Source organism: Lepidochelys kempii, chromosome 15, assembly GCF_965140285.1.
Source record: "Lepidochelys kempii isolate rLepKem1 chromosome 15, rLepKem1.hap1, whole genome shotgun sequence".
NCBI classification, from domain to species: domain Eukaryota; kingdom Metazoa; phylum Chordata; order Testudines; family Cheloniidae; genus Lepidochelys; species Lepidochelys kempii.
Genome location: NC_136394.1, coordinates 26,053,505 through 26,072,423, shown reverse-complemented (window position 1 = coordinate 26,072,423; position 18,919 = coordinate 26,053,505). Strand labels below are relative to the sequence as shown.

At 39.4% G+C, this 18,919-nt stretch overlaps 1 protein-coding gene across 4 annotated transcripts in view; it reads left to right on the top strand.

Moving 5' to 3' along the window:
- The window catches only part of IFT81 (intraflagellar transport 81), a 66,588-nt gene that overhangs the window by 14,989 nt on the left and 32,680 nt on the right, over positions 1-18,919 (top strand). For all 4 annotated transcript variants that reach the window (XM_073312632.2, XM_073312628.1, XM_073312629.1 and 1 more), the window contains 3 exons: positions 8,731-8,894; positions 10,788-10,883; positions 13,054-13,200. In XM_073312632.2, coding sequence (XP_073168733.1) covers positions 8,731-8,894; positions 10,788-10,883; positions 13,054-13,200 — 407 coding nt within the window. The remainder of the gene's footprint in view (positions 1-8,730; positions 8,895-10,787; positions 10,884-13,053; positions 13,201-18,919) is intronic.

Sequence of the window (18,919 nt, the reverse complement as noted above, 5' to 3'; positions counted from 1 at the left end):
CAAATTAATAAATAGTAATAGGATCAGAGGGATAGCCACTTTAAAATACCAGTAAAAGAGGAATTACTTCATATAAACTGTATCTGATATTTAACCTTACTCTGTACATATGATGAAAGAGAAGCATAAGATGCCCTTATTAAAATACATTACATTTAATTTAAAAAGATAATTAAAAAATTATTTGTAACCTATGTCATTATAAATGCACTGTATTTGGTTCACTGAAGTTTCTTCCTTTAAATTCTTAGGGACGAATTCTTCCCACAGATCCTCATGTTCAACTCCCACTGAAGTCAAAGTTGTGTATCGTAGGGTAGATTCTTGCTCATAATTAAAAAAGAAGAGTTAATTTTAAAAAAGAAATCAGATCACTGTTGCATATTGGAGTTTGTTTCTCAGAGGTTTCATGAAAGAGCTCATTGATCTGGTGTTGACAAATAAGCCATATTTTAATGGGTTTCTCATACACTTGCATTGAAATCAGGTTGGTGTCCCCAAATCCCTAACATTTGGATGAGGGATATTTTTTTTCACATTACTTTTAAATAAAAAGTGAAATTAAAGAGGAAAGGTGACAATAAAGATAGATTCAGGTTCTTATCCAGGTCTCTGCTTCAACCCTGAGTCAGTGGTTTCTCTGGCAGTTGGGATGTGGGATAAAGACAGCCCTCTTCCAGGGTTTACTCTAATAGCAGAACAGCACCACAGCTTTTGTAGGACCTGATTCAAAAAGCCTAGTGAAATTGGTGGAACGTCTTTTGTTGACTTCAGTGGGCGTTAGATCACAACCACAGAACACAGCTCTGTAGTGGGCATGGAGCACCCAACTCTCCGCATGTAGTAGAGCTGTACCAGTCCTGCTGCATTTCATGTGATATGTGGCTGTGGAGGCAGATGGAGGATTTGCTCCTGATACCTTAAACTCATGTGGAATCTGATTCTTCTCCTGTTGAACTCAATGACAAAATTCCCATTGACTTCAGCTGAGGTAAGATTGGACCATCAATTAAAGAAATTATTAGTTAAAAGCTGAAACTCCTGTCCTTAATGTGACCCATTGTGCTTAGACAGTTCATAGATGTCTCTGACAATGATGTGATCTAGCACATATACAGTATGTGTTGCAATACAGAGGCATAATAAGATTACAATAGCTTAATCCTTAATTTTTCACTGCTTTGTTTTTGGGTTTTAATTAAGAACATTTGGGCCAGATTTTCAGCCTTGGCCTGTTTCTTTGTGCCCATTTTTGCAGGTACAGATTATTGATTGACTTTTGCATATGCAAAAGAGAGTGCAGAAACCAGAGAAAAGACTGAGACTGATTGAAAAATAGCCCTTAAAATTAAAGTATGTCCTTTGTGTATTTTTATTATTTATTATAGAGGAGCTGGTAGCTTATATTTAGGTTGCTTACCACTTTCTGTAATGAAAGATTCTAGCATACTTTTTTGAGAAGCTCTTGTTGGCAGCAGGCCTTTCAGTGAGTAGAAAGCCCTTGAGCCCGAGAAGAGCCTTTTCTTTAGCAAACCTGAATAGAATTTAATGGGCCAAAGTTTACAATCCTACAATGGGGAAAGAACACTACACTAGTTAGAAAAACAATCTGGGTGAAAAGGGAAGTGAAAGAAGCTATAAAAAAAATTAAATATATATATATCAAATAGAAAAAAGGGGCAGTTGTTAGCAATGAATATCAATTTATAAGATAGGAATTGTAGAAAATTGATATAGGAAGTAAAGGAACAGAAGAAGACATCAGTGGTCAACAGAATTAAGGACAGTAAGGAGTTTTTAAAGTATATTAGAAACAAAAGGAATCTGAACAACGATATTTGTCCAATACCAGATGGAAATGGTAAAATTGTCAATAATTCAGAAAAGGCAGATGTGTTCAATAAATATTTCTGTTCTATATTTGAGAAAAAGCCAGATGGTGTCATCATGTCATATGATGATTAAATACTTTCCATTCCAAGAGCAACTCAGAAGGATGTTAAACAGCAGCCACTAAAGTTAAATATTTTTAAATAGCAGTTCCAGATAACTTGCATCCAAGTGTTTTAAAAGAACTGGTTGAGTAGCTCTTTGGACTGTTAATGTTGATTGTCATTAAGTTTTGAAATATTGGACAAGTTCCCAAGGGCTGGACGAAGGTAAAATTGTGCCAATATTTAAAGTAAGTAAACAAGATGACCCAAGTAACAATAGGCCTGTCAGCCTGATGTGGATCCCAAGCAAAACAAATACAGGCCTCGATTAGTATAGAAGTAAAGGACGGTAATATAACTAGTGCTAATCAACATGTGTATATGAAAGTGGATCTTGTAAAACTAACTTAATTTTTTTTATGATATTACAAGTTTAGTTGATAAAAGTAATAACATTTGAGTAATATACTAAGACTTCTGTAAGTTGTTTGACTTGCTAGCACACAACATTTTAAGAAACTGGAATATTATAAATTCTACATGGCACATTTAAATGGATTTAAAAACTGGATAAATTTTAGCTCTCAACGTGTAATTATAAAAAGAGATTAATCATTGAGCAGGTGTGTTTGTAGTGATGTCCGACAGGAGTTGGGTCCTGGCCCTATGGCTTGTACCATTTTTATCAACGACCTAGAGGAAAACATCAAATCATCACTGATAAAGTTTGCAGATGACACAAAGCTTGGGGGCAGTGGTAAAAAAGAAAGAGGACAGGTCACTGATACAGAGCTGTCTGGATCACACAGCAAGCTGGGCCAAGCAACCAGTATGAGTTTCAATACAACCAAATGTAAAGTCATACATCTAGGAACAACGAATGTAAGCCATACATACAGGATGGGAATCTCCATCCTGGGAAACAGTGACTGGTACAAAGTCTTGGGGGGCCATAATGGATAATCCATGAGCTAAACATGAGCTCCCAATGCAATACTGTGGCCAAAAGCGTTAACAAGATCCTTGGATGTTTAAACACAGGATTATTGTGTGGGAGTAGAGAGGTTATATTGCATCTGTATTTAGCACTGGTATGATTACTACTGGATTATTATGTCCAGTTCTGATGTCCAGAAGTCAAGAAAGATGTTGAAAAAATGGAGAGTGTTCAGAGAAGAGTCATGAGAATGATTGGTAAACATGCCTTATAGTGAGAGGCTCTAGGGGTTCAATCTGTTTGGCTTATCAAAGAGAAGGTTAAGGGGTGACTTGATCACAGTCTATAGGTACCTAAATGCGAACAGAAGTTTTGATAATTGATGGCTCTTCAATCTAGCAGACAAAGGTATAACAATTTCCAATGTCTGGAAGCTGAAGCTAGACAAATTCATACTGGAAATACGGAGTAAATTTTTAACTGTGAGGGTAATTAACCATTAGAACAATTTACCAAGAGCTGTGGTGGATTCTCCATCACTGGAAATTTTAAAATCAAGATTGAATGTTTTTCTAAAAGGTATGTTCTAGTTCAAACAGGAATTAAGGCATAGAAGTCTTATGGCCAGTTTTGTGTAGGAGGTCATACTATATGATCACAATGGTTCCTTTTGGCCTTATAATCTATGAGATACAAGCTCTTGAAATTGTCATTTGCATTGCTCAGGAAATTTTTTGCAGCATGCAGCAAATAACTCAGGCCCATACCACTGCCAAAGCAACAGTCGTATGCACTGTACTGAGAACGCTTAGGGAGACAACCTCTCAAGGATGAGGAAAGAGAGCCAGAGCAGCTCCCCGATAACCCTCTTGGACCTAGCGCATGGCCCCAGTAGGCCATCCTCCCTTTGGGGATAACAGTTGTTTCCTGCTGCCAGCTAATACAGTTAGTCCTGAAGCTGAAGCTGTGCTGCAGTGATGAAGGTTCAGAGTACAAATCTTCCACTGATGCATGCTGAGGGGCAACGTTACCGTTGCACATAGTAAAATTTGGTTTTACCTTTTTCCTTTTAAAAAACCCTCAAAGAAACAGGACATTACAAACCAAAAACCTATGTTAAAAAGATATTACTGTGTTATTTTGCTAACTTAAGCACTCAAAAGTTAGGAAATGTCACAACCTTAATTTGGCCCTTTTGCGCGCATTCATTATGATAGTCTTTCATTACATAGATATATACTGTTTTCTTCCAAGGGATGCCTGCTTCATTCAATGCCTAGTATGGGTGGTGGTCAGGAAATGAATTAGGGCTGTGTAATGGAAGTGTCTGTAGCATCCATACCTGACGTGCGATAGAAATTGGAAGTGGTGAAGAGAAAAAGATGGTGACTGCAGGAAGAGAAGGGATGATCTTATGGTTAAGGCATGTGAATTCTACACAGGAGAAGTCAGTTCTAGATCTGCTTACGTCATGGTCTTCCTATGTGATGTTGAGCAAGTCACTTAAACCAACATTTTGTCAGGAGGCCACTAACTGTATGTTCCTCATTTTTTTTTATCAGATCGGTTAATGTTGCAAATGTTTATGGTACAGATTTGCACAATTAGCAGCTTGGAAAGAACTAAGAGCCTGAGAGCTGAGGCAAGTCTGAATTTATGTTCATTAATAGAATCAGGGCAAGAAAGTTGCCTAATTCCTGCATAACGGAGCAAGCACTAAGTAACTCTTTGCCCACCCCTTTCCTGTAATAAAATAATCTGAATGGAAAACATTAGGAATTGCTGTTAATAGCTTTTCACATGTAAATATGTGGTTGGCAGAAATCTCAGCTAAAATAACCTTTGGGCACTGAGCCAAACTTAGTGTACAGCTTGTTTAGAGAGAGAGAAAGTCAGAGTCGAAAAAATTAAAAATGAGATTTTGATGTATGTAATGGAAAGATTTAAAGTACACTTGCTTCTCTGTCTTCTAGCCTGGGAATTTGAAAAAAGCATGATTCATTGTCAAACACTGTTTTAAAAAGTTACAGTTAAACTGCAGAAATAGCATTTAGGTAGCTACTTCCCCATATGTCTAATCCCACAGAGAGTAAAATATTCCAAAATTATTTGTGAAGGAAACTGAGTAGGTTAGTCATCAGTGTTTGCTCTTTCCCATCAAGTTGTCAAGTTTTGACTTGTTTCACTGCTTTACTGTACCTTCAGGAGCATTCGAGGTATAAGGAGCAATCAAAATTTAATAGCTTGGTAATGGCTATCAGCTTGTTGGAGAAATAAACCCAAATACCAGCAGGTTCAAGCCCCTTGAAGCCAGTTGGTCCCTGCTCCTCTGGAAATACTTGATTAGAATTTTTAGCTTGATTACATTATGTACAGTGGGATATTTAGAAATGTTAGTAGCATTAGATATAAAGAATAATATTTGAGGGTCATGGTGGATAATCAGCTGAACATGAGGTCCCAATATGACTCTTTGGCCAAAGAGCTAGTGCAAACCTGGGATGCATAAAAAGGGGAATATCGAGTAGGTGTAGAGAAGGTATTTTACCTCCATATTTGGCACTGGTGCCACCACTGCTGGAATACTGTGTCCAGTTCTGGAGCCCACAATTCAAGAAGGATGTTAATAAATTGGAGAGGACTCAGAGAAGAGTCATAAGGATGATTAAAAGATTAGAAAACATGCCTTATAGGACTTAAAGAGCTCAATCTATTTAGCTTAACAAACAGAAGGTTAAGATCACTTGATTACAGTCTATAAGTACCTACAAGGGGAACAAATATTTAATAAGGGGTTCTTCAATCTAGCATATCATAGAAAGTTATTATCCACTGGTTGGAAGTTGAAGCTAAACAAATTCAGACTGGAAGTAAGGCATACATTTTAAGTGAGGGTAATTAACCATTGGAACAATTTATCAAGGTTCGTGGTGGTTTCCCAATCACTGGTAACTTTTAAATCAAGACTGGATGTTTTTTCTAAAAGATCTGCTCTAGGAATTATTTTGGAGAAGTTCTATGGCCTTTGTTATATAGGGGGTCAGACTAGATCTAATGGTCCCTTCTAGCCTTGGATTCTATGAATATATAAGGTTACATATATTGTAATCTCCCTTTCTTATTTAAAAGGAAGTTGGAAAGCTAGAAATCAGCCTAAAGTAAAAAACTAGCAGTTAGTGTCAGGGTAAATCAATTGGCATCACTTTTGTTTCCATGCCAAGGGCCATGGTTATATATTCCAAACCAGGGCTTGTGTTCCTATTCAGTGCTGATGCTGAAGTTTATTACACTGTGTATGTGGGAGAGGTTGCTGCAGTTGTAGAGGTGCTGTGTTTCTGCTGAAACACTAACCATGGGCAGAAGGGACTCAGCTCTGATGAAAGGCCTGGTGAAAGTTTAAAATCACAGCATTTTTGGAAAAAGGTGAATCATAACCCTGCTGTGCTGGCCTGCATTTCCTTTGGATAAATCAGATTCTAATGGGCAAGGTGGCAGGTGAGTATTGCTGAGTGCATAATGGCTACTGCATGAACCTACACATTCTATCCCAGTTCTGAAGTCACCATTAAGGCTGCATTTTTATTAATTGTATTTTTTAATGGAAACACTTGACATATTCCGTGGAGTAAAACAGTTCATTTTGTAGGGCAATATCTATTTTCTAAGCACATGTTTAAATGGTCAGTATAAACAAATTATCCTTATAAACTGCTGGAATGGAAGTGAAGAATTCACTCACGTTTGGATTGTGTCGGTTTTACTTCATTAATAGTACTGCTTTCTCTGGGGGTGGCTTTTTTTCTTCTATGTTTTTAAGACCTTTTCCTCTCTTCCATCTGGTTTAATTCCCTTACGGCAGCTGAAATGAGGACCCTCCCCGCTTCTGTCTAAAAAAGCTATTGAAAACAGAAGGGCAAAGAGGATCTGGCCCTCCCCACTTTCCAGATGTAAATAGCTGCAGGAGAGTCATGACCCCTTTTTCATAGGCCTGTTTCTCAAGTTGTTTTGACCTTCTCCCTCTGTTGTTCTCAATGGCAAGACCTCAAGACCCTCAGCCTGAGAGAACCAAAGGGCAGGCCAGCTGACTCGAGCCCTGGTCCCATTCCCACCTGCCTCCTGCATTTCCATCCCTGTCTCAGCAGGATCAATCATATCCATGTGTCTCAGGTTTTTCCCTGCATGTGTGCAATAAGTGAAAAACTGGCAGAGTCTGCATTTCATGTTTTTCTTGGCATAGCTAATTTAACGTTTTCTGTAATATCTGTGACAACCATGAAAATAACAGCCATGCTTCTAAAGCACTTTGGATAGCTACAGCACCACTAGTCTTTTTTGTGTCCATCAAACCGATGAAAATATTCTAAAATACTCTCCCCACTGTCATATTATCTTGTGTGTGCTTTCCAAATCATAGTCCTTGGCACTAGTATCTTAGAGAACTAATTGAGCTATTACCACCTACTGTCATCAGAAGACTGTACAATGTAATTTTAAAAATCTCACAGCTACTTGACAGAGTAAACTAATTTCCCACTGGTTGTGAATTTTACTTATCTGGATGTATTAATGTTCCTTTTCTGAATTAGCAGGAAAATAAGCTAACCTACTGTACCTAGCAAGAGCAAAGTGGTCATAAGCTTGGTAACAGGCAGTGCACATCAGGCTTCTACAGAGCAAACAATGCTCTCTCCTGTTGCATCCATGGACAGAAACCTCAGCAATTTCTTCTTGTCTTTTTCTATTTCATTTTCATTTTCAGTATTCTTAATCAATATACAGTTGTGTGAGTTTTTTTTTTTTTTTAAAGAGAACTCTGGCAGTTTGAAGGAGTCTTAAAGTGAGCATAAATTGCAAATCATTCACTTTTAGGCTCCTGTACCCTGCCAGAGCAGTGTAAAGGGGTCTTATTGTAAATGAGAATCAGGCTGAACAGGGTCAGAGACTATCAGAAATCTGCACATCAGACAGGACAAACTCTCACTAAGGCCCATATTAGAACACTTACAAATGCTTATTAAAGATAATGGGTCAAATTCTAGACCTGTTCTATTTTGAGTCACAGATAGAGGGCAGGGTCAGGTATAGTAATGATGCAGAAGCGGTGCTAAGAGCAGACAGACAGAGATTCCTTTCCTCACCTCCATGTAATTACCATCTGGGGCTGAAGTAATCCACATGTGACTGGGATTGTCTGTGTGCACATCTGTGTCATGATGCTTACTTTGATGCTTCAACCCTGGAGGTCCTGAGGCGTGAGAGTTTTAGAAAAGCCCTGAGCAATCCACCAGACTTGTGCTGTGCTTGGTCACCCCTTTTTCTGAATACACATAAGAAGATGGATACACATAAGCTGCCTATATTTGGTCACCCTCTTCTAGAACTTTGTATAAATGTAGTCCAAAACCACATCAATTTTAGTATAACAAAAAAGTACTACACAACCCAGTTTTCTGAATGAAATGGAGCACATGGTGTTTGTTTGAATGAGGATGGTGAGACTTTTCATTTGAGTGCTGCAAATTGGAGATTGTATCCAAATTCAGGTTAATGGAGTTTCACAGAAGAGGGGGTTTTATTGTAGTTAAATCCTGAAGAAGGAAATTTGGAAGGGAAACATGTAGTTTGCTGTATTATATGTTACTTTTATTTAAAGAGATAACCAGAATTTAAAGTATAAATGAAACAACTAGGTATTCCTTTCAGTTTTGAGTAGCGGGCTCAAGCATTATGCTCTAATTATTGTAATCTGTTGCTAAATAGCTTGATGTGTTGGTTAAATTACAGTTATGTTGGAATGAAACCTAATTACCCTCTACATTCCTTTGTTTAGACACATGTTGCTTTAATATTTTTTTCAAGGCTTAATGAAGAGACTGGAAGAGGAGATAAAGTTCAATTCATATCTGTCCTCTGAAAAATTTCCTAGAGAACTAGAAACTAAGAAGCAATCATTGTATTTCCTACAAAAAGTGGTTTCAGAGCCGGCTATGGGTCAATCGGATCTCAGTGAACTTGAAACTAAGGTATGTTGACTAAAAATCCAACTAGTTTGTCTTCTGGACTTATATAAGCATCGACTGTCTTATTTCTGCCCTAAATCCTTAAATAAATGTTTTTAATTCCCAAACATAATCACACTGCGGTGGATGGCAGAGGTTCCAAAGGTGAATCACACTGCTATTTTAAGGTTTCAGATCTAATCTGTAGTTTTAATAATGGAGTCATTATACCAATCAGAGTATGGGAGGACATGGTACTGTCATTGGCTTTACTTTGATCATAACAGAGGCTGCTGGTACCAGGTGCTGTCCAAGCCAGATGTGTGCATCCAGGTCTGCAGCATGAGTTCATACCCTCCACCCACTTCAGTGCCACCTGCAACTGGTGGACAGCAACCTGACTTACTCCCATTAGACCCCCCCCAAAACCCCATCTTCACTCCCTTCACCTCACCAAGAAGCCCTCTTCATCCCCATCCCCTCTCTCTCTCACCCCAAAAAGTCCCTTTTCCACACTTAACACCTCTTTCAGCCCAGCCAGACGTTCCAACACCTCACCCCCCAGGGCAGGACCTGGCCCTCTTTCCCCCTAGCCCAGCATACCATGAGAGGAATTTCTGAGGGCATCCCTCATGGGGTAGACTCATTCTCAACCCCTGGGCCCAGTCTGGGGATTACATTAACTGAGATTAGCCCAAAGGGGGTCATGGCATTAAAAAGTTTGGGAATCACTGATATAAGGGAATTCATACCTTCTTTGAATTCACACCCATTCCCACAGAGAGTTAATACCTTTAGAAATAATAAAAGAGAATCCCACATAGAGGAGGAAGAGTTCAGGAGTCTCAGTATTTGGAAGTCTCTGTACACCATTATTAAGTAATAGTCTTGACATATTTGGTCTTCAAAGTACACACATCTGTTGCCTGCAGAATTGCTAGGGTAGTGCCCAGTGCCATGCCTGTGTTACTTTTAGAGTTCCCTCTGATTGCAGCACACTTTTACAGGATTTGCTTATTAGCACATATCTTTCTAGGCAGCAGAGAATTAAGGCAGGATGCTTGGGCTCTGGGCTCCATGGTTACAGGGAACACCCAATATAGCAGTGAGTCAGAGTTAAGAGTATCAGGGATCGGTATATTATCTTGGCTCCTGTTGACTGGCTGCCAGCTAAGGTGGGCTCATAGAGGAGGAAAATCAAGGTTTTGGGAGAAGAAGCAAAACGAGCCCGTCTTGGAGGAGTAGAAGGAAAGTGAGCTGTAGCTCACGAAAGCTTATGCTCTAATAAATTGGTTAGTCTCTAAGGTGCCACAAGTCCTCCTTTTCTTTTTGCGAATACAGACTAACACGGCTGCTACTCTGAATACTGTACTGTTGGGGCAAGTGGGTCCTGGGATCTTCAGAATTATAGTGGAACTGGGTGCCATTTAGTTTGAATCTATCTCCTCTTCAGACTAGTGATAAATGGCTTATTAAAGAAGAATTATAGCTGGTCATTGATCTAATCAGGGTACACAAAGCACTTGTAACATCATCCCTTTTCTCTGTAAGAGTCCATCAACCCAATTCCTTTTGCAGGATCAAGGCCTTAGTTTGGAGGGACTCCCTAACACAGAATGTTGTTAAGGCATAGGACTGGGAGTTTGAAGACATGGGCTGTATTTCTAGCTTTGCATCAGACTTCCTGTGCAACCTTGGCAAGTCACTTAACCTTTTTGTGTCTGTTTCTCCATCTTTAAAATGAGTCTGATAATACTTCCTTACAAGTGTGTTGTGAGGCTAAATTCATTAGTTTGCAAAGCATTTTGATATCCTTAGAGAGAGGACAAAGTATTAATATTCTGTTTTCTCTAACTCTGCTAATGTTTATTTAGTAAGAAATATGGCATTTTCTCCATCTTCCACTCTTTATTTCAGATAAATGAAGTCAATGCTCAAATTAATCAATTGATTGAAAAGAGAATGATGAAGTATGAGCCAATTGATAGTAAATTTTCCATGTATCGACAACAGGTAAGAAGGAACAAAAGCTTTTTTGTAAGCAGCAAAATCCTGTCAAATTGACTGACTGTAATCTACAGTCTTGTGTTGTCTTTTTTCTTGTTTCTGAAAAGCTAAATTAAACAGAAAGACATTAAAAATAAATAAATAACAGTTGAACACCAGTATATTTACATTATATATCCTTCAACTGCTTACTGCTGGGCATAGTCCTATTGACTGCAGTGGGACTAAGCCTGATGATAAGCAGTTACAGGATCAGGCCCGTAGGCTTTGTGTGTTAGACACAGTAGAGCGTCTGTATTCTAGGCCTAACATCTGAAAGGTGCCCTCAGCTCCTATAGAAGTTAGTGGTAGTTGGGGCACGTTCCAGGATTGGCCTATATATATTGCATGCTCATTACTGAGTTGCTAATCTACACTTGGAAATTTACTGAAATAGCTCCTCAGGAATAAGAGCATTCACACTAGGGCTTATTCCGGAACAGCTATATTGGTAAACTTCCAAGTGTAGACAATTCCTAAAAGAGAAAAGCCTAGATCCTGATTCAGTAATCACTGCAGTTCTTACTACCAGTCATATCCCATTTCTTGTGTGTGACCATGTATCATAGCATTTTCCCAATTGTGTCTATTTCAGAACGTATGTTACAGACTTAAAGTGAAAAGAAAGCAAAAAACAAATGCTCTTGGTCAAGACATGATAAATCCACACATTATAGACCAAAATATATGAAATTTGACCATTTCTAGGGCTTATATAGTAAAATACTAGATTTATTTCCCAATAACCTGTGTGACTTTGTATTTTACTGTCATTGTTCATGACCATTTCTACAGTTATGGAAAAATATTTTTCAAATTTATTGGGTAAAAATTGTAATTTAATGGTAGAATGTATATTATTTTTAGTTGCAAATGTGATCTGAAGTATTTCGTCTTTGTTGTGTCAAGATGTGTTTTGTTGCCCAAGATAAGCATGCTACATAATGTATTGTACAAAAAACATCTGGCTACTAATATAAAGCTCTGATGTTCTGTGGGGGAAACATTCCAGGAATTCAGCTTGAGTGAAATTCTCTGCTCAGTTCCACAATTAGTATAGTCAACTTTACAAAATCATCACATGTATTCACCACAGTTTGTCTCTGTGGATAATCTTAAGAAGCTAAGAGCTGAGATGTCATGTAGGCAGAATCACCTCTGATATATATTTAGAAAAAAAGATGTTCCTTTAGTCCAGTGAGGAGAAGCTAGCATTGAAGATACCTTTGTGGCTATATTTTATTTTAATATGCCAAAAACACTAGGTTGCATGTTATAACTTTAGTGTTTGATTCTTGGGAAAAAAAATTCTGATATAAAAATGCTTTATTTTTCTAATCTGTTTTACACCTATGTTCTTAAACACATTAATTTTTCCATGAAATGTTAGGCAACACTAAAAATACTATATAGTATACATGGTGTGAAACTTTCATTTAAAAACCAGTCTATCTCTGTGAGGCTCAAAAGGGTGAAATAACCTGTAATCCTTTATTCCTTTCCTCGTTGTCTTTTTCTAGGTTGCACAGATTTAATGGCTCTGTTCTGTTGCTAGTTAACTCCAACCTACAGAAATATGTAGCTTTTATAAAAATCCATATTATGACATTTTGAAATCTTGCAAAATCTTGGATACCTTTCCAGTTAAGCCTGCTTAGTGCATTTTACGTATGCACAAAAAAGACTAAACAAATTAAACTGAGCAACAGTAGTCTACACCTCTTTTTCTTTAATGCAAATTAAAAATTAAGTTACAGAAATTAAAGCTAAATGTAAAAATATGAACATTAATCTGAAATATAAATGTTTAACGTGAATCTGGAACATAAGTGCTCTGGGTGAAATCCTGGTTCTAGTGAAGTCAATCAGAATTTTGCAATTGACCAAAATGGATTCAGGATTTAATCCACTTCTACTGTTGTTATTATTTACTTCCAGTATACCTACAAAGGGGCATGTTAACAATGAAATTTTCTCCTTAATAGTCAATTTCCTCCCTACTATTTTCTTTACAGTCTCAATTTTACCCCACCTGAATTTTAAAATTTAACGGTTAGATTTTATTGATGGTTAACCATGGGTGACCAAGTGCACTTTTTACTTTGCTCATCCAAATTGACATCTGATAATCCCACAGGCATCCATAATTTCTCGGAAGAAAGAAGTCAAGGCAGAAGAGCTTCAGGCTGCCAAGGAGGAGATGTCAAACATGGAGAGGCAAATGTTACAGAAAGCAAACCAGGCCCGTGAGTTGGATGGCACAGAAGTTTTGAAAGGTGATGAGGTGAGCTGAGGTAGCAACGGGGTTGGGGAGGATGAGAGAAGGTAAAAGATGGAGCATTTCCAGTTGAACTTTACAATTTGGTAACAGTTACTAGAGTAGCTTACCAACATTTTATGGAATGTTCACATCAAAGAAAATGACAATGTTGTAACTAAATTAGGTATCTACTTTCTTGCGAAATATAATTTAGAATTTGATACCAAAGACTGTTCTAAGACTTTTCTTTTAACTTCACGCAATCAGATAAATAACAATATTTTCCATAGTTTATACTACAACACAGCTTTTAAAACATTTGATTTCAGGTTGTTAATGTTTTACCCAAATCTTGTATAAATATTCATATATAATGTGAACTGGAGTTGTTGGTATCTCTTAGCCTTTTAGTGTCACATGTCAAAATAATGTCAGAGTCCATCTCATTGTTGGAATGATAATAAATAATGGTGTTTGGTCTTGGTAATAATCATGGTTCAGTCACAAGTAATCAGGATTCAGAGATAAGTCAGGTAGTTCACTTTGCTAAGGGATGTACAATAAAAAAATCCACAAATTTACATTTTATTCTCTTTAGGACACATCATCATAGAGTGAAATGATCAGCAATGACATGAAACCTGATTTAATACCATTTGTTCATTATCCAGATACATTTTACTTTTTCTGTTTTTTTTCCATTCTGTTCTCCCAGACCCACTTGAAGTTTATTTGTAACACAGATTTTGACTCTACATTCAGTTTGGCGCAGGCAAAGCTTTATTTGAAGCTGCACACATCAAAGAAGCTTTTTCTTCTTAGGAGATTTGTGAAGTGTCAGGCTGCTATAGCTGGGCAACAGCTTGTTGCCATGCCAAATTTACTTTCCCGATTTTACACTTCCCCTCATGTGGAAAAAACTGTCACCCATATTGAGGGAGCAGAGGCAGGCAGAATCAGTAAGACAAAGCCTGCCTTAGCTGAATCCACCTTCTTACCTCTTGTTTCTTTTCACCCTCCTGCATATGTTCTTTGCTTAGCCCATACTGGAGTGATCCTTAGTGATCTTTTCCCATGCCCACATCTTGCCTTCTTAAGAAAGGGCTAGTCTACACTGGCAACCAGTGTTCCCTCTAAGCTGTGCGCATGTGCGCACGCACACAGATCCTAAACCCTGTGCACACAGCGAAACACCGCGTGCACAACAATTTGCACAGAAGCACAACAATTTGCACAGAAGACATTTTTTGCACACACGGCCTGCCAAAAATTAGAGGGAACATTGGGCAACGCTAAAGCGCTGCCGCGGCAGTGATTTAACGTGGCTTGTGTAGTCGCGGCAGGGTGCTGGGAGAGAGTTCTCCCAGTGCTCTAAAAAACCCACCTCCATGAGGGGCATAGCTACCCGCGCTCGGAGTGCGGCTCCCAGCGCTGGGGCACTGTTTACACTGGCGCTTTACAGCGCTGAAACTTGCTGCGCTCAGGGGGGTGTTTTTTCACACCCCTGAGTGAGAAAGTTGCAGCGCTGTAAAGTGCCAGTGTAGACAAGCCCTATGGACTACTCTGTGTGGGGAACTCCCGTCTGGATCCCATCAGCCACGGCTCCTCCATTAACTCCCTCCTCAAATATCACTTTTCCTTCAAAGGAGCCTTACACGCTAAAAGTATGTGTATATGCATGTGCGTGTGTGCATCTGTGCATGTTTGTTCTCTTCCATAAGTAATAAAATAACTGTTTACTCCTCAAGAGGGACACATTACTCTAGTGCACCTTGCTTGTTCGTACTGCCTTCCCACTTGCTCTTTTCCCACCTCCTCCCTAAATCATGCTGAAAACAGGTGGAGGCAACAACAGGAACTTCCTATCCAGGGTAGTGTTTAGTATAGTGAATGGTTCGGTTGACTCCAGTAGACTACTCATGTTAGCAAGACCCAAGTAAATCTGCAGGATCAAGGCTTTAGGCTGTCAGCTCTTTCCTGTCTTGTAAAGCACTAGGCATATCTATGGGGCTATATGAGTAACAGTAATAACAAAACCACAGGATTGGATTTCTCACCACCATCAGCTCTTTAGCCCCAGGGTCCAGCTTGTCAAAGTCAGACAGCTTTTTAAATAAAATTTGGAAGCAGGCAATCTGTGCTTCATGACATCCCCAGTATTCAGAAAGAAATGATTAATTACTCAGCAGCAATTTTTTACAAGAGAGATATCCACAAACACTCTGTCTTATCTCCAGGAAAATACTGCATATCTATGTACTTTACAGTAAATGAAAGAAACTTCATGTTGTGGCAACATCTGACAGGAACAATTTGTTTTTATCCAGGAATTGTTAGACAGTCAGGTAATACAGTAAATCAGGGTGCTTTGTTTCAGGTACCAGAAAGACATTCGGTGACAAAATATTCAGGTTGCATGGCTGGGTCATAGCATGGAGCAAGGGATATGGCCCAAGATGGAAAAGCTGAAGAGAATATTTGTACATAAGATATGTTGCCTGTGTTCAGATATGCTCTTTTATTTTGCTTTTCACATCTTCTTAAGTCTTCATTTTAGGAGCCACCGCTATTTTGGAAAAAGTGCCTGCCGCCTTTTTTTTTTTTTTTTTAAATATACTTTCTGTTTTACAGAAAACAGGTTTTGGTGCAGAGCCAAGGGAACACACACTATTTCTCAATAATGAATCACAATATAATACAATTTTTCTACAATCTTATTCTTTTTATTTTTTTATTAGTATTGCAGTAGTGCCTAAGAACGCCGATCCGGAACTGGGGTCCCATTGTGTTAGCACTGTACAAACACCCATTGAAAAGATGATCCTGACCCCAAGGAACTTTCAGTCTAAATTATGCTAAGACAGGACCAGTGGACAAGGCAAACAAATGTGGGGGAAGGAGACGATTAGGCAAAAGTTATTGTACGTTAAGCAGAGATCTCGGCTCACCACTTATCTAGCCAACCTTAAATACACCTTGGGATCTAAGATGATGTGCTCATAAATTTATAATGCCTGATTCACCAGTGTGTAACTCCATCTTTATGCCAGTGTGAATCTAAGGCTAAACTTGAGTAATATAGTGGTGAATCAGGCTTGTAGACTGTACTGTAATGTGTATGTTCAGTGTGGACAGAGTTAGGTTTCACAATCAACCTTAACTTTTGCACTTTCTAGCAACTGAATGCTTACTTGTGCAAGCTTAATGTTTCAATAACATAGATTCTTCTTTGAGTAATGTCCCTGTGGTGCTCCACTTCAGGTGAGCATGCGCCCTGTGACTTTGTGGAAGCAGTGCCAGTTTGACCTGCACATGCGCCCTACCTATTCTCATGCCCCATATTGAGGCTATATAGGGCTGCATGGGCAAACTGACCTCAGCTCCTTCTCAACCACCTTCAACCAGAGTTGGAGTTTAGTGTGTGCCTATGTGTGCTTTGCATTAGTAGTTAGTTCTTTAGTAGTAGTATATTTAGTTAATAACCTTATAGTTGTTGGAATGGTTGTTCGTGCTTTTCTTTTCTTAAAAATGTGTGTGTATAATTATGTTTTAATTTTTCCCCTATTGAGGGGTCCAAACAAATTTTTCTTCTGTCTGGGATGCCTCTTGTTTCAAGAAGCCGTCCCTCTTGTTGATGGCCGATGGGCATTCCCAGTACATACATTGTTTTGGAGACTCTCATATCCCCAGCAAGTGCAAGATCTGCACTTCTTCTAAGGGAAGATCCTGTAAAAACAAGGAAATAAAGTATAGTCTCTTAGTGATGGAGTAGGCCTTAAGATCAGCTGTAGACCCAGGTGCAGAGAGCCCCCTGTTGTACAGAGTCCCTCCTGTTCTCTTAATGCCCCATTGATGTAAAGATCATGATCACTGAAAGCTTCCAAAGTGATGGCGGCGTTGAGAACCTGGTTTCCAATACTCTCCATGAGTGAGGTACCAATAACTGTGCTGGCAGTACCAAGAGCTTCCCACTCAGACTAAGGAGAGGATCAGAGGAGCAGGACAGAGAGTTACTCCTCAAAGAAGATTCCATCACCAGAGACCTCAGACCTCAAGAGAGGTGCAAGTGAGGCTCCGAGCACTTCGGGTACCATAAAGCACTCTAAGACTTCAACTAAGTCCCATTCCTCATGGCTCGGTACCAAAGACTTCTGTTGCCAAGAGAACAGCTTTAGTGGAATCCATGATACCCTGAGTACAGCGCTTCGGACAACAGCATCGGGAACATCATCAGTGCCCTTACCAAGTTCTGTTGTGCTCTTGGTACCTCAGGAGTTCCACTATACTAAAGACCTCTTGGTACCGAATGAGTCTGAGTCACCCCTCCTTGTAACCTCCAGACACCTCTCAGTGCCAAGATCTGCCTGGTCACCGACTGTTCATGTTTTTGAAAGACCTACCTCCTCCCCAACTTATACTATCCATGAAGCAGGATTGTCACCTCCTGTACAATATGTGGAGGAGCATTCTGACTCAGATTTGGAACTTTCCATTGAAGGCTCTCCAATATACTCCAGGAGATGTTCCCCGATGCACTTGCAAGAAAGGCAGGATACCAGATGCCTGCCTATTAACACTTGGGACAGCCAGCAAAGGATACCTCCCCACATGCCTTATAGTCCTCCTCATTGGTTTTACTGGGATTCATGTGCAGTATACCACCACCACCAATTTTGAGGGGGCCCGATTCAGTCCCCATCCCTCCCCTTCACTCTCAGTCAGCAGAGGAGATCTTTGAGGAGCAAGAGCAGACACGGAGGGTTACCTTTTGCTTACAAGTATATCTTCATCATCATCTGATGAGGCAGTAATGGCACCACTGCTGTCATTAAACGATGACTTTTGGCAATTCCAGAACCTGATGAAGTCGGTTGCTGACACCCTGCAAATTCCCCTGCAAAAAGTCCAAGATTCCCATCACAAGCTCCTGGACAGATTGCCAATTAATGAAGGCCTCCTTGAGCCAGCCAAGACCATCTGGCAAACTCCAGCAGTGCCCCCACTTGCAAGCAAGACAATAAAAAATACTACATCCTGGACAGGGATTCTGAATTATTATTTTCTCATCTAGAACCAAATACTCTGGTCGTGGATGCAGTGAATGAAAGGAGCAGGCAACACGCCCCAAAAGCTACCCCGTATAAGGACCAGAAATGTCTGCATCTTTTGGGATGTAAAAGCTACTCTTTGGCAATGTTACAGTTCAGAAGAGTCAATCACCAGGCATTAATGTCAAAATATGACTACCGAACTATGAGAAGTTTAATGCTTTCATTGAGTATTTGTCACAGGAACACTGAGAACAGTTTAACAGCATAATAAAGGACGGTCAGCTCTTGGCAAAGACATCTCCACAGGATTCACTTGGTGCAGCGAACACTGGAGCTAGGTCTATTTCCACCACAGTAGTAATGAAATGAGCTTCCTGGCTTCAGTTGCCTGGTTTCTCCAGGAAGTACAATCGACTATGAAAAATTTACATGTAGCGAGCCACAAGTTCTTTGTAGACAACACAGACAACTCGCTTCATACACTAAAGGATTCCAGGGCAACACTTAGGTCTTTAGGGATATAAACACCTACAAGTAAGAGAAAATTTAGCAGGTCCCAGTTGGTGCCAAGATCCTGTCTTGCTCAATTTTCAGCCTTACATAGGCCACCAGAACCACCAGCTAAGAGGTTAAGATTTTCTAAAAAGAAGCCTGCAAGTACCTTGACTGCATCATCCAAGCCATCAACATCA